The sequence below is a fragment of the Callorhinchus milii genome, unplaced genomic scaffold (assembly GCF_018977255.1).
Source record: "Callorhinchus milii isolate IMCB2004 unplaced genomic scaffold, IMCB_Cmil_1.0 Scaffold2, whole genome shotgun sequence".
Taxonomy (NCBI): Eukaryota; Metazoa; Chordata; class Chondrichthyes; order Chimaeriformes; family Callorhinchidae; genus Callorhinchus; species Callorhinchus milii.
The window spans coordinates 47,779,956-47,805,585 of NW_024704743.1; the positions used below are offsets into that span (position 1 = coordinate 47,779,956).

Consider the following 25,630-nt stretch of genomic DNA (forward strand, 5'->3'; position numbering starts at 1 on the left):
CACTAAAGAGGATACTGTTCAAGATCCTGGCCCTCACTTTCAAAGCCCTCCATGGCCTTGCTCCCCCTACCTCTGTGCCCCCTAACCCACTACCGATTTGTCCACTCCCTCCGGCCTGCTTCATGTTCCCCGCCTTGCCTGCCCCTCCATTAGCAGGCAGGCCTTCAGTCTCTCTGCCCCACCCTCTGGAACTCGATTCCACAATCCCTCTGCCTCACCCCCTCCCATGCCTCCTTCAAGACTAGTTAAGACCCTCCTCTTCGACCATGCCTTCGGTCACCCTCCTACCCCTACCCTCCCCGCACTCCACTCTTCCTGATCCCAACCACCAACTTGGGTCCAGATCCCTGACTGTCCTGCGTCTTGATACATCCTCCTGACGTGAAATGTGCTATAAAAATGTAATTTGTTGCTTGTTGAGACGGACGAATTGCATAACTTTCATTGACTGGGAAATTTCTTAAATCCATTCATAAACAATTTTTGTTGGTTTCGGATGCCCCATTTGCTATTACACGGTTTGACGAATCCTCAGACGAGACCAGTGGAACAAAAGGTGCATTAGGTGTCTCGTAACCGGATTTGTGCAAAGTGTACTGGAAGCCCAGATATTATTGGAGCAGATTTACTTTATGATGAAAGCAAAATGGAATATGGTTAAATAATGTGATACAGGTTATTAATTCCTCCATAACCTGGTCAGTTTTCCTAAGGCTTCAAGTTCTACTGCAAACGCCAACCTGGTCTTTGCTAAATACTATGGATAATTTTTAGCCGACCTGCACAGAAGAGGCTCCCTGATAAGGTGCATGTTGAAATGCAAATCACCTTATTTGGTACACCTGATTTGAAGATTCAACAAATTGAAGAATCCTAGGTTTGTGGGAAGCAATACTTGCTTTTGCAATATCGCAGGTGCGACAACACGTGACCGGCCTATCATGTTTAAACAGTGGCCCATAGTGTGTGAGGGAGGATCAAGAGGGTGAAGATGGGTAATGGGCGGAAATTCTCACTCCAACTCAAATTAATAGTATTGGTGAATGAATCGGTTCAAATGTCGAGTGAATTCAGTATTGACAGTCCAAATCTCTGATTGTCCAGCTCCTTGGGATGTCCTCCCAATGTGAAAGGCGCTACACAAATGTAATTTTGTATTGTATTCAAAATGTATAGAATCAGCAGCTGGGAAGTGCCAAACCACTTTGGTGAATTTAAATCTCATTTGAGGTTTCTTGTCTGTCCAGAACAAGCAATGATCTGTCAAACTTCTTGGATTTTGTTTAAATGTAGATCAAGGGCATTTAACAAAGCAACCTCATTTTTATAGGGCTGGCCCTTTCCAGTAGCATCAATAACAGTCTTCCAGTGGGCAAGTTCCCACAGAGGAAAGGTTAGGTCTGCATAGTGAGTTATGTTGTTGGTATTCTGCATGGACAAGAATCTGAAACGTTTCATGTTGAAAGTAGAAAAAGGGGAGGCCAATAATGATTTGCTTAATATAGCTTTGGATGTCTTCCTTTGTAGAATTGTTTCCTCATGTATGCAAAGCTTAATAAAAGTCTCAAACGCCAGCTTAATACAAATATGGCTAAATATCAGAGATACATACCAGAGGCATTCTGGAGGCATATTGCTGGACTGCTCCACTAGCTAGCTGTTTTCAGAGTCAAACAGTGACCATTTTGATAAGGGGGTAATTTGAAATAATATACTAGCTGTATTTCTGAAGTGTTTTTTTATTAGTCCCACTTTCCAGCTCTCTCCCTCTATCCCTTAATGTTTCACTGCTCAAGAGCTTACTTTAGTTCCATCTTTTCAGGCACAAATATGTGAAGTCTAGGAAACCGGAAAGTTGTTAAGATGATACCTTATAAAGCTCTTTCTCATCCTTTTCATTCTTTAGTTGCAATTCTAATTGTTCTTTTTCAGCAGTTAGTTTCCTCAGTTTGTGCTTTATGCTGGAAGAACAAAAGTTAATCCATAAAAAATCAATTTTACAAGTGAACTATTGAATATTGAAAATGCATAGCACTTCACACTTTTTTTCTTTTTTGTGTTCTGTTAACTGGAAGAGCTGTTAACTGGAAGAGTTAAAAAGAAAAATCACAGCTACTAAATGCTTACCAAGAATTTTCCACTTTTTTAACAATTTTTTTGCTTCCTTTCGTCACCTCATTTTATTCTTTATTATTTATTATTGTTGAATTATGTGCTTTAAGGTTTTCATGCATTTTTCTGTATTTTCCAATTGTCTTTGTTCTGAAAATGTTTTGCTGTTTTGTTAGTGTTACTCTTGTTTCATTCTACACTGCTTGGTGCCCATTTAATTTGATTTTATTTACCTTCTATCCTCAGTGCGGTTAAAAATGATCTCTGCAATACATCAGAGCCCAGCAAAAACTAGCAATAGCAGCAAGAAAGATTACTTCTGCTTCTAGGCACTTCAAAACCACTGCAAGAATCATTACATGCCTTTGGTTCAAAATGGCCTTGTTAGAAATGTAGGCTGGCGACAAAAAAGCAGAGGCAGGGGGTAGATAGAAAAAAAGGCATTAAAACAATATTCGTGGCACAAAATGATACATTGGAGTTTTATAGATCCCTAAAAATAAGGCATTTCCAAAGACTCAGGAACCCAGGAGGAAATGACAGCTATTTAAATGCCCTTTCCCTACCTGTCCAATTCAGTTTCCTTTCCAATGGCATTTTGATTGGCAAACACTATGTCTTTTTCAAGTTGAATAATTTTTGCCACAGCTTCCTCATACTTTTTCTCAATGTCTTCTTTCTGGATTTCCATTGCTTCTGAATTCTGGAAGAGATCCTAGTGAACCGAAATAAACGTTATTGGAAATCAAAAGGCAATTTTGCTTCTGCAAACAACAACAAATTTACATTTATACAACGCCTTTCACATCTTGAGGATGGCCCACGGTGCTGGGAGATCCAAGGTCTGCACCTGAGCTGGGGATAGAAGCTGAAAGCAATGGGGGCCAAGGAGGATCGAAGTACTGGAAGAAAGACGACCAAAGGTGTAGTCAAAGAGGAAGGTTGTATGACGGACCTTGAAGAAGGTGAGTGAGGGCCAAAGAGTAAGAGAGATGGGATGACCACTCATGGCAAAGCAGGGGACAAATCAATAGATAGCAAGACAATAAATAACTCATAATTTTGAACTTCAGCAACACTTAAGTGTTTTCATTTTAACTGCTTCTTTCATACACACTTAGGTACACATACAAAATATATAATAAATACCAAAACAGCCGAACTGGAATTTATGTAAAAACTTTCCTTATAGCTCTGGGTTTAAAACCCAATGTGTAGCACAAAAGCTTAGTTGTGCATTTAGGTATAGTTAAAATAACCTCAAAACTTTTAATAGCTACAAAATGTTTTTTTTTAAAGTTTTCTAAAGACCCCTCCGATACACTCATAAGATGCCTAAACAACACATTCTTCCTAATGTTCAAAAATTTGAAAACAAATTATTGGATGCAAAATTGAATCTGCCAACAAAAAACTGTTTTAAGAAACAAAATGCCCTGAGAAAGGTTTCCATGTGCAGAATCAGAACCATTTACTGCTTAGCACATTGGGGCTCTACATTTTGTTTCACATCACCTATGAAAGAAAAAACATAATTCTTTTGTCTTTAATTAATTACATTCCAGGGTCTAAAGGGTGTCTCCGTTTGTTGTAATTTTCTTCATTCTCTGGCTGCATGTCTTTGATTCTCCCCATCTATCTGAAATGCTTCCCAATTATTTTTCCCTACTTTTCTTCCATAGTGGAGGAGCAGGTCAAGGGATACTCGTTGAGAGAAGGCGAAGTGTGATGCCAGGCTTCCTCACTTTGTGAAATTGTTCTCTCATCATTAAAGAGAATAAGGGAGCAATAGATCTACCCTGCAAATTAGCCAGTAATTTAAGTGAGCCAAATGCCTTCTCACTATAATTCTAATTTTAACTGCAGGCTTGTTGCCCATCATTCTCTCATATGCTTCATGGATTCAGAAATATGAGACAGAGCTAAACAGCTCTAAACCCCCCAACTATACCTCTCCTTTCCCACAGAGAGGTTGTTAGCCTCTGCTCAGCAAATTAGCATGCTGGCACACTGTGATCAGCAGTTTCCTGCATGGGGAAATCAAAAGCATTTCTACATACCACCATACAGCATCTTGTTGAAACAGTTATGAGAATTTGCTTTCAAGTAAAATGTTGCATGTGATTATAAGATCTGGCAGAAAATAAAATTACAGTAAAACTAGCATAAGTCTTATCTTTATAAATCATATAAATGCCTAAGTCATGCATTCATCTAAGTCCTATTCAGTTTCCTATCAAAACCACTTAGTTTTCTTTGCACTAATTGTATTAATCACCTCCTAACTCGTAATGCTGCTCTCCTACCTTCCATTACTCCTGCACTTACTGGCCAACTGCATTGAATCACTGTAAACGAAGAACTTAATTTCCCGTGATTCCAATGCTTGCCAGTAAGTGCGAATGCGGCGACGAGTCAAGACACACTGAATCGCGAGAAATGTAGTCTTGATTTGCCACTTCATGCGCACTTACCAGCTGCAGTGACAAACTACCACATGTGCACTTACCAGTTGTATTGTATTGAATTACGCATGCCAATTAATGTAGGTTACCAATTAAATTGGAGTTTGTACAAATTATAAGTTTGCAAGTTACTTGGACTTCACGCAAGTCATATCAAATGTCATGGTCTGGACTGATAAGACTTATGTGAGTTTTACTATAGAGAATAAATAATCAGCTCAATAGCATGCTTGCTTATTTTATCTTAAGAAACTCTAAGGAGGTCAAACTCGAGTAATGGAGCTAGAAAAAACACTAACATTGTATAAACAATACGTTTAGGTGTTATTCAAACAGTAACTGGCTTCAATAATAATGTTGTAATCACATTATCAGCCATTCTTCCTCCCTGTGGAGGAGTTGGAGATAAACAAAAATACACAAGCAAAAAAAAGCCATATAAAGTGCAACATCATTTCATTCCTCCTCAAAAAAATCTTTAAGCCGGCAAATTAAAATTATAACGTTTTCACTGCTTTCCCTGGAACCCACAAAGCAAATGGCAGCTTGTTGAAATGCACAGTATAATATTTTATTTTGAAAATTTAAGAAATTACTTATTTTAGTAGAAGCATAAAACCATCTCAATGTAGGTTACATATAAGCTGTAGTAAATGGCAAGTTAATGGATTTTTGTTTAAAACAAGCTTATTCTAGGGCTCTACAATTGGCCTTTCGTGACCCTTGACTTGGTAAGAGGTAAAAAAAAGGCAGAGCTCCCACTCAAGATTGCTATCTGACGTCAGATAAGAACAGAATTGTCTCCCTCCAAGGTCTAACAGCCTGTTGATGTTCACTGTCCAGGCTAACACACAAAAAAGCACAAGTTGGATTCAGTACCGGGATGGCGTATACTTGTGAAACCAAGAGTGAGCAACTTTAAGAGTGGAGGAAAAATTGGCAAATATTCAACAATAAACAAAATACCTAATATTTTGGACAAACAGTTTACTCACTAATAAATCAATATTGTACCAAAGTTATCAAATTACAGCTTGAAAAACAAAACAAATTTACTGTGAATTTGCAAAAAAAGGTATTGTGGTTCAGACTGAGAATAATTTCACCAGTATGATTCAGATTTTTTTTCTGACATTTGATCTGATATAGTATTTTAAAGGTATAGGTGTAAAATATTAAATGTACAAGAGTGGTAAAAGTATCACTTAAAAACATTATAGCAATAAATTTAAATTTATATACATATAACAGAATTCTTTTCTTTAAATTATTTCAAAGGCAGCCAGGGAATTATATACAATGTTGCTTGACACCACAAGTGCCATTAAAAAGGATACATCATCTGTATAACATATTTACAACTGTGAAGCTGTATGCCCATCAGGAATGTGCCCTTGGATCACAAGCTGTGAAAATGATCCGAACTCTTTTGCATTTCTGGCACATCTACGAAAAAAATCTTTTTCACCTGTGTCTAGCTGCTTTGAGCATTGGCTCAAATTTACAGCAGGAGACAGCAGCCAATACTGCCAGCATGACATTTCAAGAACTTTGCAGGGTTGATGTGGCCATTTTCTGAGAGCCTGCTTTTCTGCCCTTCCCTGGAGCTCAGCTGAAATATTGGCCTTGTTAACTCTGATGAATCACAGAGTGTCAGAGGGAGATGAAAGGTTGCAACTGCTGTATTAGGTAAGTTGACCCAAGATTTTAAAACCTGTCCTCAACTGACAGAAATTTTACTCTAACCTCCAATTACATGTCAAATAAATACAAGTAACTGTACTGTTAGTCAAAAAAAACATTAGGTACATTCAAGCAGGCTTGATAAATTCAGATTAAAACATTCCAAATGAAACCATATTTTGTCAAATGTAAAAACCAGTATAATTTAGGGTTGGTGCCGTTTACCTACCTTGTTTATTCTTTAACCTGAAGGGATTCACACAAAACCTAGCTATTCCAGTGACACTGAAGATCACTCCACGCAAGTTCTTGCAGCTAAACACTTCACTCACATGTCGTGCTCCCGGCAAAAACTTGCCATTATGCATATTTAATTATGGAGACCATAAAACTAGTCATCAGACAAAAAAGGCATTTTTTGAATTACAGCACCACTGAACCTTTAAACAGAAAACTAACCAGACAGTTTACTTTTGACAATTTTTCCTCTCTCAAAAAGCAGGTTCTTGCTGGGATTATGTTTAACTTGCACTCTTCTGGTATCTCATCTCAAAGTGGTCATTGTTCACTGCAGAGGGCAGGTTAATCAACTACGGAAAGCATCAATGTCTCTCTCCTTTGGCAATTTTCAATAGGAATGAATTTGCAGCTCAGTGTCATTCACATCTCATAATATTTCTCCCTTTTTCCCCACTTTCCCCTTTTTTCTCACACCTTTAGTGCTGAACATAATGCAACCATGCTGGAACTACATGGAACCACATTCACTTGAAAATGGTATTAAGGAGCTGGTTACACAATGAGTCTGAATTGATTTTCACTGTCTGTATTTATGCAGTGCTATAACGGTTGGAATCTATGTGCTACCAAAAAACCTTCTCAAAGTGTTTTTGGCAGCTGGCGTCTAGTGTGATTAGCTTTCAGACAGCAATGCAGGTCCCTGAATTATATTAGAGTTGTACTATGATTTGCAGTGAAAAGTATAAACATATGCAAACTAGGCAGAAAAACAAATTTTGATTCATCTAAGGGATGGAACCATTAAAGTAACTGTTGTTAAAATAATTAATTGATGTCATTAGATTATAAACAAAGTATATATAATTGTGTGCCTCACTTAATTTTAATGCATTTCTTTCCACCTTTCAACTGGTCCCTCTCCTTTCCATTACAAACAATAACCTAGTTATAAAGCTCTTTAGCATAATTAAGGAGAACTTCAAATACTCAAACTTAAAACACCATAGAGTAGAATGACTTTTATCCTTTTTATTTACTAAGCAGAGTATCGGTGCCATTCCTATTCTGTGGTTTAACATGGCGTTTTTTTCCAGGCCAACAATCTTGATTAATTGGTCATTCACTCCATTTGCCTACAAGAGCAATAACACTCGATAATAATTACCTGTGAAGTGCTTTGAGATATTTCATCATGATTTGGTGCTATAAAAATTAAAGTTCTTTCTGCATGAATTGATTTTACAAGATACAGTCAAACCTGTCTTCAACAACCTCTCAGGGGACAGGACCAAAGTGACTTTTATATAAGGGTGGACTCTGAGTAAGGGTTCATTAATGTGCAAACAATGACTTGTACTTATATACCCACCCCCCCGCGAAATAGTGTCCCAGAGCGCTTAACAGTGGTGGAGCCTGACTCTGAGCTGAGTGGGGGGGGTGGTGGGAGTGTGAGGATCTTGAAGTCGATCCATTCGGTGGTGGGGAGCAGGTAGAGCCTGGGCAGAACTGGTGAGATGTGGTTACGGAGTTTGGTCCGGATAAGTATGCGGGCGGAAGAGTTTTGAATGAGCTTGATTTTTTAAATAATGGAGATGGGGAGACCGGTGAGAAGTGCGTTTGAGTAATCCAGGCGGGAGGTGATAATCATATGCACGAATGCAAACTGGACTGTCCAGGCTGTTCCAGGGTGGTTTTTAGCAGGGTGGGTGCTTGAAAAGGTTTGACTGTATTTTGGTCATATGCAGTTTTCTTTATATATTGATGCAAACTTGTAAATTAACTTATAACCTTTACACTAGAAAGACTGAAACTTATGCCACAAAAATAAATTTCCTATTGAATATGCAAGTACTGCAGTCCAGTAGTAAATACAGACAGCTCAAAGCTTAATTAGAAATGATAACAACAATCATAATCCTTGCATCTTTTCAGGTCATTCAGATGTCTCTAAGCGCTTCACAGAATATATCGTAATGTGTATTTCGTGGGTGAAACGCGGGAGCCAGTTGCGCACAGCAGTGTCCCACAAATAGTAACATTTATTTATATGAAACCCACTGTTGGGAGATCTGTGCAAATCACTGAGAATTCATACCTTGTATTCCTTTTTGATTTGCTCACACATTTCCTTCTCTTGAAAAATTTCCTTTTCAAGTTTCTCAAGGCATCCACATAATTGGGTAGTTTCCTGTTCAAGTCCAGATTTGACGTTCATCAGCTCTTCCTTTTCTTTCAGCAGCATTTCAATCTTTCTCTATAAAAAGAGCAACACATTGTATCAACTTTTATTTTTAATTTCTAATCCATTTATTTATAATTCAATATTCTAAACCATAGCCATTATAAATTAATTGCAGACTTTTTACAATTTTGTTTACTCAAGTATTACACATGCGCAAAACCCATCACCATGCTTAAGAATGTCCAAATATTGAGAGTTCCAAGACTGGAAACTACACTGGAAACTCCTGTGTTTGGAATACAGCAAGTACTCCCTCCCTGGAGAGACTCATCCTGTTTATCTCAATCTGGAGAGGATTAGGTGCCCGTCGGCAAAAGCCAAGACCTGGGGACCCCAGAGTGGTGTTGGGGTATAGCTGGAGTTTAATCAGCTAAAACCACATAGATCACCTTTGAAAGCAATGTCTGGCAAGTTTCCTGTTGCTTGTTCAGCTAGGAACACCCATTAGGGCTTGGGGAAGAATCCCTACTATTATAACAACAATAATACTTGCATTTGATATAGCACCTTATCACATCATTGAGGCATCTCAAAGTGCTTCACAGAATATATTGTAAAGTGAATTGACTGTATAGTTTTGGGGTGATAGGCTGGGCCAATGGAAAAGTGCAGAAATGTTATTTGGAAAATTGTGAAGAAATTTGGTGAGTTTTGCGGAAACTTGCGGAGTGTTGAAGAATTGGAAACATCTTGGGTGTCATATCTGATTACAGGCATATGGCATTGGACCTTTAGCTTATACATAAAGGTTTTGACTGTTTTTTGACTGTTAGTTAGTGGGATACCAACCTGAGTATTTGTTGGTAACAAGTCAGTACTTCACTCACAGGTAGTCAAAAGTTGTGATTCAGAAGTGCAATGCCATGGGCCTGATTTCATATATATCTCCATTGAGAACAATGAGGGAATGGGTGGGAGAAGGCACAATTCCTATTGCTAAACTGACCTCAGTATCGACCTGTAATCTCCACCCTGTGGGATAATGGAAATATATTCTTTTTTTAAAAAAATCAAGATGGCCTAATGAGGAGGAAAAGTACTATCCCTCTGCTGAATTGGGATGAAATGACTAAGAACAAGTACTTAATGTGATCTGCAGTTTTGAGAAGGAGCTACTGTAGCTATTTTGATAAATACAATACTTTGCTTATTTTGGTTTATTCCTTAAAAGCCAAGTAGTTTTCTATTCCAATAAGCTGTGAACTACAGTGAATGTCTAATAACACATTGTCCAGTATAATTTGAAAAAGTTAGAAACCAAATTCCAGTAACTGTTATAGTGGGATAAAGAGAGAAAGATATTTTGTGAGATTTTTGGATAAATTTTAGCACATAAATAAATACTTTACAATAATGGTTTGTGACAGACCAGTCGTAGCATTTAGCCACTACAAAGAGTGGGGTGTATATTTAATTTGTAGAAAACAATTGCTAAGAACCTGAGCATGAAAATATATTATAGTCGAAGTTTTGTTGCAAGTCAACTGAATGGTTCATTAGCGGAAACAAAAAAGGTCCCAAAGGGCTCATTAAAATCCAACATTTATTCCAGCATGACTCTTCGGAGCTGAATTGAGATCAAATGAGATGCTTAGAATATGTGGGAGTGACACACAAATGCATTAGCCACCCATTCACACATTTCTATTACATTATAAGCTTGTAGTTGGGGGGGGGGGGGGGGTCACCACATGTCAACCTGCCCTTTAGCAGGATGTGATCAAGAGTGGTCTGATTTCTACATTGGGATGTCACGAATCACATAAGCAGAGATTCACTGCCCAGACACAGGAAGTCGGATGGCATTTTATGCTTGAAATCAAATTGTCATATTTCAAAACTAGTCATTGCACTTCAAATCTAAACTATCATTTAAATTAGTATCTAAACTAATCAAATTATAGCACTATTGTCTTTTTCTCAAAGCAAAAACCATTACAACAGTAGTATTGAGTTAACAAAAGGGTCATCTTGAAAACTGAAAATGCACGTGAGAGCCAGCATGAAAGCAAATTAATCAAGGTTCAGAATTAGAATTAACTACAACAAAATCTAATAATCTCAAACAATAATAGTGTAACACAAGAAGTGAATGGTTTCTCAATGAATTACACTTCCCATGCATCTCAAAACTGATTCTCCCAAATTCACTATTTGGGTCAATCAACAAATTAAAACCTTAATCAACATTCAACTATTGCAATCTTGAAACTGATATAATGTTAAGAAAAACACAGCTATTGCTATGGTATAATCTTGAAACAGAAATATTCTTTATACATTTGAGTGACATTTCTCATAGGTCCCAAATGATTCTAAGATCATCTAAAATTATGCAAAGCTTATGTACTACATGTGTGCATTTCCAAGAATCAGAATGCTTGCAACCTACAAACATAAATCTTGTTGATTCATTCTCATATTTTGAACGTTCATCATTAAATGTTCTTGAATTACCCTACCTCAAGAAGACTAGTTTTTGTCGTCACCACCAGCATGTCCAAGTTTGCATCATCTTCCATGGTAAGAAGGTCATCTGTAGGAGATGGAGCACGGAACTGAAATGGTGTGCTTGCTCCCCGGATTTCTCCCTTGTGTGTCACATAGCAGAACTGATAAAATTCTCCATCGTCATTTGGAAGATAGTAGCCTGTTATGAAACATCTTAGTTTTACTATTGTGCTCAATAATAATTTGATTGTAAACTTTCACAGGTTGAAATAAAAAATTGATGAACAATGTAAATTTACAAAGTACTTAGTCCAAATACAATACAATTTACATTAATGTAGCACCTTTTATATCGGGAGAACGTCTCAAAGCGTTTAATACCACTGGCTGGGCACCCGAGTTGAGCGATGGAGACTGAAGAAATGGGAAGGGGAGTGAGTCAGAAGGTCTATGGGATGGAGTTCTAGAGAGTGGGGCAGAATACTTTTTGAAACTGGCCTGCCATTGCTGCTATGGTGAGGGACATGAAGCAATGAGCAAATGGAGGCAGGCGGCGGGGAGGGGGGTGAAAGGGCATAGGAAGAAAAAAAATGTTTGTTTCATTTACACCTGCGACAAATCACAAGAGAATTTAGATTTGCCAGGAATAAGTTGAATCCACGTCCATAATATGTACTACGCAAAGTCGACAGACTGAAATGAACAGATCTGAGATGTTAAATTTAAAGATTGGAAGGAGAAAATGTCATCCTTTAGCACTCTTCTGTGTCAAATTGGGACTGAGTTGTTGGAGGTCATTCCTGTTGACTGCACAATCTCCAATACTTCTACCACTGGAGGTCAACTGGAAAGATGTTCCCATCTCAGTGAAACCTAAACGAGTTGAGTGGAAAAGGTGAAACAAATTTGCATTCTATCTTTTATTCACTCTGACACTAACTAGTCATAGCAACTTTTTTCAGGTTATAGTGACTGGAATAGTGCACCTTTTGAACACTGAATTGGGCAGATTAAAAACAGATCTACACAGTAACACAAAGGAACAATTAGGTTATATTCTGATCAATCCATTTCTCAAGGGGCTTGCTATCAGATTCAGAAAAATATATTCCAGAAATTCTTTCCCAGAACAAAAAAATAATTGTAATCAGATAAATAATTAATGGCAATTTATCTTACACAATTTCTGGCATCCTTTTCTGTATTGATTACATGAAAAGTTATGTGTTGTATTTGGGTGAATTTGAATTATCACATAATATTTCCAATAAAAGGCCTTTCACCTCATTGAACCCACTCCTTCCAATGGAACAAGTTACACTGTTTCAGTATAACTTAACTATACCCACACTGACGTTACTGCAAACTTCTTTAAGACACTGGTACATTTCTAACTAGAACCCCCTTATTCATTAAACTTGCAGAGGGATCTGTGTACAAGTCAAAAGAATTACATCCTGCCAGTGACAGATGTACTCTTCAAAATCTTCAATGGTGCTCTGTAGCCCTGGAAACCTGCCTAGTTCAGATACTGCATAACCAAATCCACCACAGAGGAATGACTCGGCACCGCCTTCTCTTAGCCAGGATGCCACTGTGGGGACAGCTGAACCTCAATGAGACCCCGCTTTCCTCTTTCTCTCCTCCTCCCCCCCCGTCCTCCATAAAGGTCAGACACGAAGAGCTACAATTTTTAAAAACATTTAATATTTTTATTATTTGTCAAATTTTCTCCCGTTAGACAAAGTGTGACATCCAGCATTTGCTCCAATTGGCCTTATAAAAAGTCTAAGGAATCCACCAGGAACACAGTCTAAATTTCTCTAAAGTTTGTATTGGACCAGTAACTTACAAAATAAACAATTTCCATTTCTGATATTTGTCAAAAAACACACAGGAGAATGTTTTCAGTTAAAGGGTAATGGGCATGTGGAACAAATTACCAGTTCAGGTGGTGGAGCATGGAACTTTAAAAGGGTTTAAAAATGTGTCGAACCAAGTTTCGGGACAGTGAAAGGATTCAGGGTTACTATGAGGAGATAGATGTGAAGCAATTATTTGAAATGTTTGCTGAATAGAAAATGGACCAATGGTCCACTCCTCCCCAAAACTTTCATTACACAAACATACATTTTTGGAGTTTTCTTACCTTGAAAAACAACCATACGATTAACTGAAGTTCCTTCTGCATAATTTTCAGGTACCTGAGACCACAGAAACGTATAATAATCACGAGCAGTGCTCCAGCCAACCTATCGACAAATAGAATTGAAAATAAATGAAGTGCTCCTATTTTGCCAGGTTTCAAATATTGAAGCTTTAAACATGTATAGTTTACTACCAAGGTACAATTTGCACAGAGTAGTTTGCTGATTGATTATTCCACTTACGACTGTACAATCAACATAAGAGTCTTCTAAAGAAATTAACATAAATCACATCTATTTGCCAAGGTCCCCCGCATGAGAAACTGGATTAAGCAGCTGGTGCTGAGTAAGTCTGACACACACATTGGGCTTGGACCCCGAGAACATCAATGTGGCTGGCACAAGCTGTTCTGTAAAGATACTCCCACCATGTTGAAGACAGATGTATGCCAGATAGCTGATGAGGAAACTCTGAGGCCTGGGGCAACAGCAGCTGGAATGTGTTCGTGAACACACATTCGTACATCCAGCACCTGGAATCTCCCTTGATTGCCTGGCAGAGCGGGAAGCTGCAACTTAAACTCCACACCTCCAAATGGTGGAACCATCACTCAATGGAAAGGGTGGTATGTCCAAGCTGCGGACAGGAAGATGGTGGCAATGCTCTCACACATTTCATGATGAACTGTGTATCCCACCAAGAAGCTTGCAGGAAGTTCCTGGTACCTACCATCCACCTAGTGAGGCTCAAACTCACACTTGTCAGATGTCAAACAACCAACTAGTGACTATCCTCCTTGGAGGGAAGCAAGCGCGGTCTCCTTGGAGCTGAAATGACTCCAAGGTGACATGTTTGGCAACATGGTTGCTGGTCCTAGCTGGACAAGCAGCGGGAAAGCTTACCAGACTATGCTATCATTATGCGGTCAGATTGCAACAGTACCCCAATGCACACTCTGGGGTCCCCAAGCCTTGGCTCCTGTCAACCTGCACCTAATAGGTAAATAGGAGAGTGTACATTCCATTCCAACAATTTATCTCTGGAATTTCCATGTGTAGGTGGGATGCACAGAATTCTCAGTTTGGTTTGGATACTCTTAAACTTGGGATGGGTTTGCACATGTGTCAGCTGACCAAAACAAAAATATATTAATCAATAAAAAACAAAATTATTTGAAACAAAATAATCCATGCACTTGTATATCAACATTTTATCATTTATATAATTAATATAATTTAATATTACAAGTATACATTCAAACATTATGTCCAGGTAAAGCAAATGGAAAGTTATATTAATTCACCCTGGCCTACATTTTCACCATTTATTGTATTCATAATTTTAAATTACATTTTTAATGTAATTTAATCGAATTGACTCATACAGGTATATTACAATCAACATAGGTTCCCTTTGCTGCACATCTGGGATAAACCCTCCCTCATTTTTGTTTGCTTTATATATGTACATTCACTTTTCACATTCTCTACCAATGCATATCATTGTTCAGTACACTTGTTCTTATTTCTGTATAATAATCCTTGCATTGCATGTCTTCGAGACATCTCAAAGCGCTTCACAGATATTCCGTAAAGTGGATTGACTTAATTTTTTGTGAGCAAAATATCCTGCATTACTAACCTCCTCCACTGTTGTGGATATGTCCCATTACCCACTTAATTAGTTTCTACCTTTTGAAAGGGCACACCTGAAGTTCATTATTTTTTTAAAAAATCTACCTGCTTCTAATCATGGATCATACACCATTCCAAATCTTAAAAGATTCCTGGAGGCAATGTTTTGCTGCCTGAGATTGTCTGTAAATTCACATGTTAGTCAAATCACAATTCCAATCATCTAGGTTAGAGATTTTCTGTTTTTTCTCGTTTATTATTATTACACATCTTTTCACATCTTCTAGATATCTCAAAGTGCTTCACAGAATATACTGTAAAGTGAATTGACTGTATATTTGTGGGCGAAAGCGGCAGCCAATTGCGCACAGCAGTGACGCACGAATAGTCGTGGATTGACGTAACCAATTTATTATTGTTTTTTTCTTGAGGGATTATTATCAGGCGTGTGGAGTAAGGAAACTTGCACAAGGTTTTGCCCTGCCGGGAATCAAACTCAGGTCTCTCGCTTGCGAGGCGAGAGCCCTAACCACTGAGCTACAGGACTCCATTAAAGGTCATAGCTTGATACTAACACAGAGAAGTATTTTTCCAGAGGGCATAGCTTAATGAATAAAGTTAACCTGCTTGTGAGAGAAGTTTTATAGTCTGCTCATGCATTTCACAGTCTTCAATGACAAAAGTACTATGTGGAGATATTCCCAAAGTAAAAGGTCACATAACCAAATGCTCTCTCTAAACTTAGCTGGTGGTTCCATGCTTCCTATTTTATTTGCCTGAGTTTTAGGTTTGTACTTCTATTTCTACACTTTCATGTTTTATTGCACCTTCTGGTGACTTAGAACTCTGCTAAATAAAATCTAGACAGAGGCTAAAGGGCAAATCCTTTATGCTAATCTACAGCATCAAACTGGACATTTCTAGGAAAAGTTAATCACATCCTACAACTTCTGCACACGAGTTGAAAGTGTAGAGTCAAACTCAAATGCCCACTGCACTGCCAATGATACTGTGAACCTTTTTTCTATCATTAGCAGTTGAGAGACTATGCAACATTGAGCACAACATCATAAATTCAACGGTGCTACAAGAAGGTTGTTGAATAGTAGCTGCCTGTTCACATTATTGTTAAAAAATGTTACAGGACTGTATTTCTTATGCACTGTATCAAGACATCAACTGTCTCCTGCAAGAAATTATAATCTTCCAATTTAAATAATTCTACCTTTCTAATATTATAAATATCTAAGAAAAACTGCTCTTTTTAGTCAAATTTTTTCCAATTCTTTCATTTTTACCTCCAGATATGGGATTCTGCTCACTTCTGTTTACCAGTGGCAGAGATGTATGCCCTACTATATCCTGTGTACATGATGGGGGATCGTTTCACTGTCTTTTAAGATCTATGGAACACTATATTTCTCAGATCATGAGCTTTATACTGTTACTCCTCAATGATTGCTCTTGCCATTATTGAGGAAAACTTCAAAGTATAAAGGAAATGCAAACCTCAAAAGACTTAGTTATAAAGAAAAAAAATCAATAAATTATCAAGATTAAAGTTTTAAAACATACCCCTCCAACTGGAATAGCTCTAAGGAGGACGGCAGAAGTGTTTCAGTGCTAAATTCAAGGCAAATAGCTCCCCAATGGCCTGTGGGTAAAGCCATTGCTTTGTGATATTGCAGCACTAAGCCACATAATCCATTAGGTTACAGGATCAATTCTTGGTCTGTGCCAAGTTAGTTGATCTTAAATGGGACAACAGTTAGGCCACTACATTTGGACTGCGTACTGCTGGGCTGAGAGAAATTTTACTTTGTGTAAAATTTATAGAATATAATTTATTTGTTATAACAGCATTGTTGGCACAGTGGTAGCACTCTCACCTCTGAATCAGAAGGTTGTGGGTTCAAGCCCCATGTTGGGACTTGAATTCACATAGTCTAAGCTGAGACTCCAGTGCAGTTCTGGGGGAAGATTGCAATGTCGGAGGTGCCATCCTTCAGATGAGACGTTAAACCGAGGTCTGCTCTGCCTGTTCAGGTGGACATTAAAGATCCCATGGCACTATTCAAAAGGAGAAGGGAGTTTTTCCTGGTGTCCTGGCCAACAAATCCCCTAAATAAAATTGGTTACCTCTCAACAACACCTGTCAAATTCCCTCCCGAGCTCAGTGACCTTTTACCCAACTCCACTGCTTCATTAACAAGGGCCGCTGTGGTCCCCCCCAATCCCTCCACACCACCATCGATGGCCGAGCCATCAGCTGCTAATGCCCCTAACCTTTGGAATTCTCTCCCTCTTTAAATCCGGCCTAAACAACTAAATCCCCATTCGTTCTGCCTCTACAGCTTTTTGGGAAACGCATTCCACATCTTCAAAATCCTGTGTGTAAAGAAATGCTTCCTAAACTAAGTTCTAACTGTCTTAGTTTTGATTCAAAGTTGTTCACCATGTGACTCATGTTTTTACTGTGTGTTAGCTTCCTATATAAGGAGTGGAAGCCCTCATGTTAATCATTCCATTTTTTATATGCTTTCAGACAACACGTGTTTGGTTTAGCATTGTGTGTCGGTCAGCTCAATTGGTAGCACTCACCTCTGAGTAAGAGTTGTGGACTTTGAACTCATAGTCTTGGCTAACACTCCTGATACAATGCTAGGAGTTTGCTGCATCATTGCACGTGCCATGCTCTGGATGAAATGCTAAACCGAGGTCATGTCTGGCTCTTCAGGCTGACATTACAAATTCCAAAGCATTGCTCAAAAGAAGAAGAGTTTCTCCTGGTGTCCTGGCCAATCATCTTCCAGGTAAAATAGTGCGTTCATTTAATTGCTGTTCATGGGATATTGCTATGTGCATAATTGGCCATAGCTTTCACTTACGAAAGTAGTCACCACACTTTACCGACTATATCCTGTGAAGTCCTTTGAGGGATCCTTCCAATGCCCATTTATAATGGATCCTTCCAGCAGAGGGAAGAATCATCTACTATCTAACCTGTCAATTGCTTTCATTATTTAAAATATCTCAATCGAATCACCCCTCAACCTAGTTTGCTGTGTAAAATAACCTCAATATACCCAGCCTCTCATCGTAGCTATAACCAGGTATTAATTCAGTGAACTATTGCAGGACACCCTCCAGGGCAAGTATATCCTTCCTAAGATTGGGCAAGCAAAATCAAACTACTTAAACCAATTACTTCTGCCAGGCTTTTTGACACTTGCTTGTGGTGTGTCTGCTAAACCCACCGTTTCAAATGAATCTCATTCAATGGCAATGCCACTTTTCAGCAATGGAGAAAATGCAGCATAAATCAAGCGCAAACCAACAACTATTTAAACACCTAAAGATTAAATATATTTGATGAGCCTTTCATTTAATCAATCCCTTGCTTCAGTAGTTAATGACACACTTTAAATACTAGGCACATTTTAGTGTTTGAGCGTACTTAGCAAATACCTAGTATAAAAACACAATGCTTTTTTGTGCACCAGTAGGGAAGCTAGATTTTAATGCAACTTTTTGAATGCATATATTTGTTGTATTTAACCTTCATGCATACAAATGCAGGGGCAGTTTCCTGTGATTACAATATTCCAATATTGTGTTTCTTTACATTTGTAAAATGTTCCATTATAGTTTTCTTGCACCATATGGTCTAGTCCTTCGAATTATACTTCAAAATAGTTTTGTCCAATTGTTGCATCACTGACTGCATGGCAATTTCAATCCTTACTTTCATTTTTGGACTTCAGAGCTTTCTGTCCTAGAATTTAATTTGCTCTTTTTAATCTTTTTGGTGCTTATTTTTAATTTAAATTACAAACTCTCATTTTTTCCTTCTCGATTTGTCAAAATGACACCAAAATATCTTTGGGGTTTAACGCTCATGTTTGCTTATGCAGATTCGCTAAATAGAGAATCCTGTCAATAACCATAAATGCAACAGTGGATTTGTGTAAGCCTCTACAGGTTTGTCAAGACAGAGCGAGGTGCCAACAAGTAGTCATGAAACACAATTCCAATAACTGTCAGCATTTCCTATCACGCAAGCCACAAATTAGCGATGATTGTCTCTTTTTCATACAGTACCTCAGTTATACAACTGAGGGAAGCGGTGGGAAAGCAATTTACTTGTATATAGACCACTTTAGCAAAATGTTAGTTCCGAATTAACTTCTGGTCCATGAATCCACATGACACCATCAAGTTGGAATAAACAAATGTGTTCCACTCCTAGTGATATCATTGAATAACCCTCTCCCCTACATGATAATGTCTCATGTTTGGTTGCTTCTTGGGTATGAAGGGATCCAGACCTCAAGTAAATAAAGGTAACAGAGGCCAGAAACAGTGCTTTGTCTTCATTCTTGTCCATTCTAGTTCAATCTTCAATTTCCACAGCATTTACTTTATTTTAGTGGAGAGGGAAGTCAAATGGAAGCTTTATTACAGTAGACAGGGAAGTTAAATAGAGCCTTATCCTGGCATAAATCCACTTTGCAATATATTCTGTGAAGCGCTTTGAGATGTCTCAACAATGTGATAAGGCGCTATATCAAATGCAAGGATTGTTATAAATTTATGAATGTATACAATTGTTTGGTAGTTTTTGTTTATGTCCAGTGTAGCAGAGTTTGTACGTTTGTAATATTATGTTACTGTATTTCTTTACACTTGTAAAATAAACTAAAATGTTCAATTGTATTCTTTCATTTTATGTACAACTCTTTTGAATTTTTTAAAAATAATTTAGTTCAATTGCTCCATCCTCAATGACTGCTCAGCAAATGGAAGCATGATGTAATGTCCCATATGGATTTTTTTTCCAACACTTCTGCCTCTTTACTTCCATCATCTGACAATTAATCAGAAAATACTGTTTTTGGACAACAATTATAGCAACAAGGTTTTGGAATTGGCCTTGAGCTAGGTGGAAGTAGCAAAAATAATCAGATAGGAATTGTGCTTGTGATAGCTGCCTGGTGACCCTCTCTCTCCCCCCATCCCCCAACATTAAAAAATGGACAAAGTGTTAAGTGAGAGCAGAATTTGACTTGCCATGACTGAATAACCTGCCAGTACTTTTTCAAGACTCACAAATCACAAAGGTGACCTGGTACAGTACTTAAATGCTTCTAGCAAACATGGAAATGCACCCAGCATGAGCCACTGCCTTTAGCAAAACATTTGGAGAAATGTTTTTAAATACAAGATAAGCGATACAATTTCCAGTTTCATTAAATTAACAAAAGAATTGAGAAATAAAATTTCTTTATTTACAAATCAAGGAAATTCAGCTCTATTCTGTGCATTATAAACATTTTTCCTCCAACTCCACAGAGTTCAGATATGTTAAAATTAGTTTATTACAACTAAAAGCCAATATACTTTAAACTACCATGAATACGTTTATAAACTTGAGAGACGTGTCTTGGGTGGGGGAAGAAAAAAAATAGAAATCTAAATGGAAATTCTGCTACTATATAACTACAGCACAACATAGTACATGAGATATGAACTTTTAAAGTATTAATCCTTGAACTATTAGAAATAAATATGGCATTCGCAGATTTTTTAACATAATACTCATCATACTGAAAGCATTATTTGTCTGCTATACAAGGAACAATATTGAATGCACTAATTCCTTACAGCCAATGTAATCTTGATGATCACAAGATGGCGCTATAGCCTTCTCAGCATACATTTTAACATCTGGCATTCACAAGCAAAACAATTTGAAGTAACACCATTATGTCTTGTAGCTTTTTTCTACTTACATAGCAATAAATCATCATTGTACACACATACTGGTATAAAACATTGCTAAGAAATTTCCATTTCTACCAGCCAAATTAACCAATAGCTCTGGTACTGGCTAAATAGAGGTGAGATGTCTGAAATATTCTTTTAAACCTTCCTGAGAGTACTTTTTCCAGAATTGACCAGCATTGAGTTTGACTTTCTTGGCTGCTAAACCACTATCCACAGCAGATTCCACTGGCCAAATTTCAATGTGGATAAGTGAACAGCACTATTACATGCAAGGATTATAATTTATCACCATCCTTCTTATATATTTTCGCCCACAAATATACAGTTAATTCACTTTCCAGTATATTCTTTGAAGTGCTTTGAGATGTCTGGAAGACATAAAAAGCACTGTATCAAATGCAAGGATTATTTATTATTATAATATAGCTAATGCCGATGCACACATGAAATAAATGTAAATGTTCAAATTCACAATTGGTAAATCTAATAAATAAATTGACAGTTTTTGAGGAACAGTTCAACTTTGTTAAAGGAATGCTTAATAAAGTTTAAGAATTAAAAAAATTGATCTGATCTTTCCTTTACATTACTATTACTGTGCCACCATTTTAGAAATGTTTTCAATCAACTTGGTATTGCTGATTCAGTTCCACCACAGCAACCTATACATTTGATTAAAAGACAGCATTTACAAAGTTGCTGAATAAACATATCTACGGGAAAATTCCAAAAGTCAGAATTACAGTAACATCTTCAGCTCCAAGGAGACCACCGCAATGCTTAAATTCCAGCAGTACCTCAATGCACACTCTGGCTCTCATCAACCTGCGCCTAATAGTTTCCGGAATAATGTAAGCAGGGTGTGTCCTGCATAGAGAGTGTGTATTCCATTCCAGACTCATGGAAATTTCCATGGGTACATATGTGGAACTCTTAAGCATGGCAACGGGTTTCCACATGTCACACCCGGCTGATCAAAAACTTGCTACTTCCAGATCAGTTGTATCAGCCTGGCTTAGTGATGACAATCTTGCTTCTGAGTCAGAAAGTTGTGGGTTCCAGCCCCACCTTGAAATTTGGGATCACACTGTCTAAGCTGACACTCTAATATAGTACTGGGGATGTGCTACACTGTCGGATTTGCTGTCCTCCAGATGAAACATTAAACCAAGGTCCTGTTTGTTCAGGTAGATGTTAAAGATCGCATGGCACTATTCGAAGATAAAGATGTTTCTCCCAGTGTCCTGGCCAACAAACCCACCAAATAAAATTGGTCACTCAACTCCAGGGCTGTTTGTGGGACACTGTTGTGCGCCAATTGGCTGCCACATTCACTCACAAAATACACATTCCCTTTAACGTATATCTTGTAAAGCACTTTGAGACATCTCAAAAACATGATAATGCACTATATCAAAGGCAAGCATTATATCATTATAAAGCACTTTGAGATTCTATCCTGAGTTAAAGGCACATGGCAAGTTCAGTTTGTTATAAAATAAATCATGTCATGTAACTGCAAATAAAACTATGTTGCATTTATTAATTAAAATTTTAATTCAATATTATTCGGTTTGATCAGAGTGATTGTCACATACACCCTGATTATCATAGGGAATGCATTAAAAAATCCCACTGTAATTTGAGGGTGTCTGCAACATTCCTTTCACAATGGCACATGTTAGATTTATTTTCAAAAAAAAATCTTGGCACACAGATTCTCATTTCCTTTCCACCCCCATATCTCCTGCAAGGACTCTTGGCACCTACCAATCCCTTCTTTCCTGCTGACTTCTATGGTAACCAGCTGGGACTGAGCTTTCTTCTCTTAGTCATCTCTCACAGGTTTTCCTACCAGCCTACTCATGGAATTATTCATTATACATATTGAAATTCACCACATTATACTTTTTATGTCCAAGCCTGTAGTGCTACAGAACACAAGACTAAAGATGTATAAAAAATCATTGTTGGCTAATGTGCCTTACTTAGAACTTCAGCAGCTGTAAAGACTTACTCACTTCTTTCCAACCAACTACCTGAAAAGATCTGGCACATTACAATAGTGGCAACATCTGTTAACAGTTATTGGAGATAAAAGGAAAAAACAAGAAAACTGGAAATGTAACATGAAAGGTGAAAATCCTCAGCACACCAAATCAGCATCTAAAAGGGGAGATGCGAAACATTGGGCAAGTCTACTTACTCAACACACCTCGGTTCACCAAGCGGATTGCTTTTTTCAGGGGGTAACAATCCCTTAAAAAAGAATTGGTCACTCAATCCACGACACTTTGTGGGAAACTGTTGTGCACAATTGGCTGCCACGTTTCACACGCAAAATAATAATAATAATCCTTGCATTTGATGTAGCGCTTTTTACGTAGCGCTTTTTACGTCTTCTAGACGTCTCAAAGTGCTTCACAGATTAGACTGTAAAGTGAATTGAGCGCATATTTGGGGGCGAAACACGGCAGCCAATTGCGCACAGCAGTGTCCCACAAACAGTCGTGGATTTTTAATCCTTTCATAATGAATGCGAACGGTATGTTAGCATTCATTATGAAAGGATTAGAGTATGAGAGTAGGGAAGTCTTGCTGCAACTGTATAGGGCCCTATTGAGACCACACCTGGAATACCAATAAACGTCTCTTCCATCCACCTTCCCATACCTCGCCCATCCTCTCCCCAAACTCCAACTGTGAGGAGATGCTGGACTTCCTCGAATCTAAAATCGAGGGTATACATTCAGCCACCTCAGCCCTGTCAACAGCCACCCCCACATCACCTCACCCTATATACAGTCAACTCACTTTACATTATATTCTGTAAAGCACTTTGAGATGTCTTCAAGACATGATATCAAATGCAAGGATTATTATTGTATTACCAATTAAAATCAGAACTGGACATGTCTATTTATAGTAATGATGATGTCGTATGGACTCATGCTAACCAAAAATATACCTGGCTTCCAGCACTGACCAGTCAGCTTGCTCGCTTAAAAAATGGTGGTCTTCTGGCTTGTCAAATCACCACTAACTTCACTTTCTGCATATTCCCTGAGGAGATGATTTCAGCAGCTCTGAGTTATTGGTCCCAGAGAACTACCTTATAATGAGGTTCCCTGTACCGTGCCTTTTTGCCAAATATTGGCATCTGTTCCTATGTGATATTAGCAATATGGCACCAGGTTTCTGATAATTATTGGTAATTGTTTCAGAAAAACAGTTTATGGGTATGAATGCCCTTTTTGGCAAGTTTCTGAAAAGAAATAAATGAGGTAGAAATGTGTTCATAAAACACTGCCACATAAAAGTATTCCTGGAGATGATTATGGAAGCTATTCAAAAAAGCAGTTAAAATTTCACAAGAAGTCACACCAGACGCAAATACAGAATCACTAAGTTACTTGTATCCAATTTTCAGGATCATGTGCTACCACACAATTTGTATCACCTTGTTGGCACAAATTATCAGTGCCATTTTTATTCCCAAAAAAGTCTGTTTTGATAAAATCCTGCATAATCGCAAAGGTAAAATGTGCATCGACCTATTTCTACCTTTATCATACCTTGATGCTATATTTCATACTTTAAAATCCTGCTCCGAAGCAGACAATTGGCAACACCATGTAGGCTTATAGCATGAATAATATAAATAAGAGTGCTGTTCTATCCATTCATTGCAATGGAGGCACAATGGGGGGAAGATGGCAGGAGAAATTCTATTCAAAATTTCAACTACATCTGATTAAAGAACACCACCTAGGATTTTATGACGATTCAATAGAACAAATTACCTCTTTAAAATATTAACCTCTGCTAGTGCCAAGTTTTTGCACACACTTCCTATGAATTTTGGGCAACACTGTAGTATTAATTTGCTGGTGAAAACTATTGGATTCCCAACTGATTAAAACATTTTTCAACTCAACAGATTGGAAAGGCATAATTTATTTTTGTAATTTCCCCAAAATGTCTCAACAATGCTGTCTTTTGGAAGCACAACATGAAGACCAGATATTTTTTTTGGGTAGAGAGAGGGATAGAATAGCTGTGGGACATGGAACAAATGATACAAAATAATGACGAAAGCTTCTCTCTACCATTTCACCTCTTTTACAAAATTCAGACTTCCTGAAGAATCAAAAGGATCTTTTGATTGTGGCAAGCATCCTTCTCAAACATCTTAAAGCAATTTTTTTTTAAATCTCATCATTGTCTCCCAATCATATTCAGAATAGCCTGCAATTACCACATCTGATGGTCAGTTAAAGTTTTCTTCATGGCAGAAATTGACATGGGTGGACTGAGTTTGGATATGCATCCTCTTGGGTCCTGTACGCATGAAATCGGCAAGCCAGCATGCCTGCACATTCTCTGATTAAAGCCTTCCATTAATACATCTACACTGCAGCCACAACATATCCCTCCTCTTTGCTTCATTGCTATGGTCAGGCGATATTCTTCTTCTCCCTGACAACACAGCTAGAGGGTGGTTAGAAGGTCCCTCAAATTTCCTAGACCAGGGAGGAAAGTCAGTGAAAAAGGATGTAATGATCAACAGTGCTGATAGCTGTAGAGGTTAATAAGAACAAGGAGTCATGAAGGCAGACTGAAAGGATATCTATCTGTACTTGTGCTATGATCAGTGATCATGCTCCATTACTGCATGGGTTGAGATTTTATGGACCACCAACTGCTGCATAACAACTGGGCTCTGCTATATATAGATCCCTTATTTGTTGTCCTTGCTGTCTGTAAAATGGCTGCCATATTTGCTTAAATAAAACTTACCAGGACCATTTCATCATGCTGCTCATTCTATTTCTTTGATCAAATAGGATTACATTTATCTACCTACA

The 25,630-nt window shown here is 37.9% G+C and overlaps 1 protein-coding gene across 2 annotated transcripts in view; it reads right to left on the bottom strand.

Moving 5' to 3' along the window:
- tax1bp1b (Tax1 (human T-cell leukemia virus type I) binding protein 1b) overlaps positions 1 to 25,630 on the bottom strand; it is a 77,684-nt gene that overhangs the window by 41,313 nt on the left and 10,741 nt on the right. For both annotated transcript variants that reach the window (XM_007900481.2, XM_007900480.2), the window contains exons 3-7: positions 13,343 to 13,445; positions 11,205 to 11,392; positions 8,596 to 8,754; positions 2,679 to 2,827; positions 1,871 to 1,961 (exon numbers count right to left, since the gene is read on the bottom strand). In XM_007900481.2, the coding sequence (XP_007898672.1) occupies positions 1,871 to 1,961; positions 2,679 to 2,827; positions 8,596 to 8,754; positions 11,205 to 11,392; positions 13,343 to 13,445 (690 nt within the window). The remainder of the gene's footprint in view (positions 1 to 1,870; positions 1,962 to 2,678; positions 2,828 to 8,595; positions 8,755 to 11,204; positions 11,393 to 13,342; positions 13,446 to 25,630) is intronic.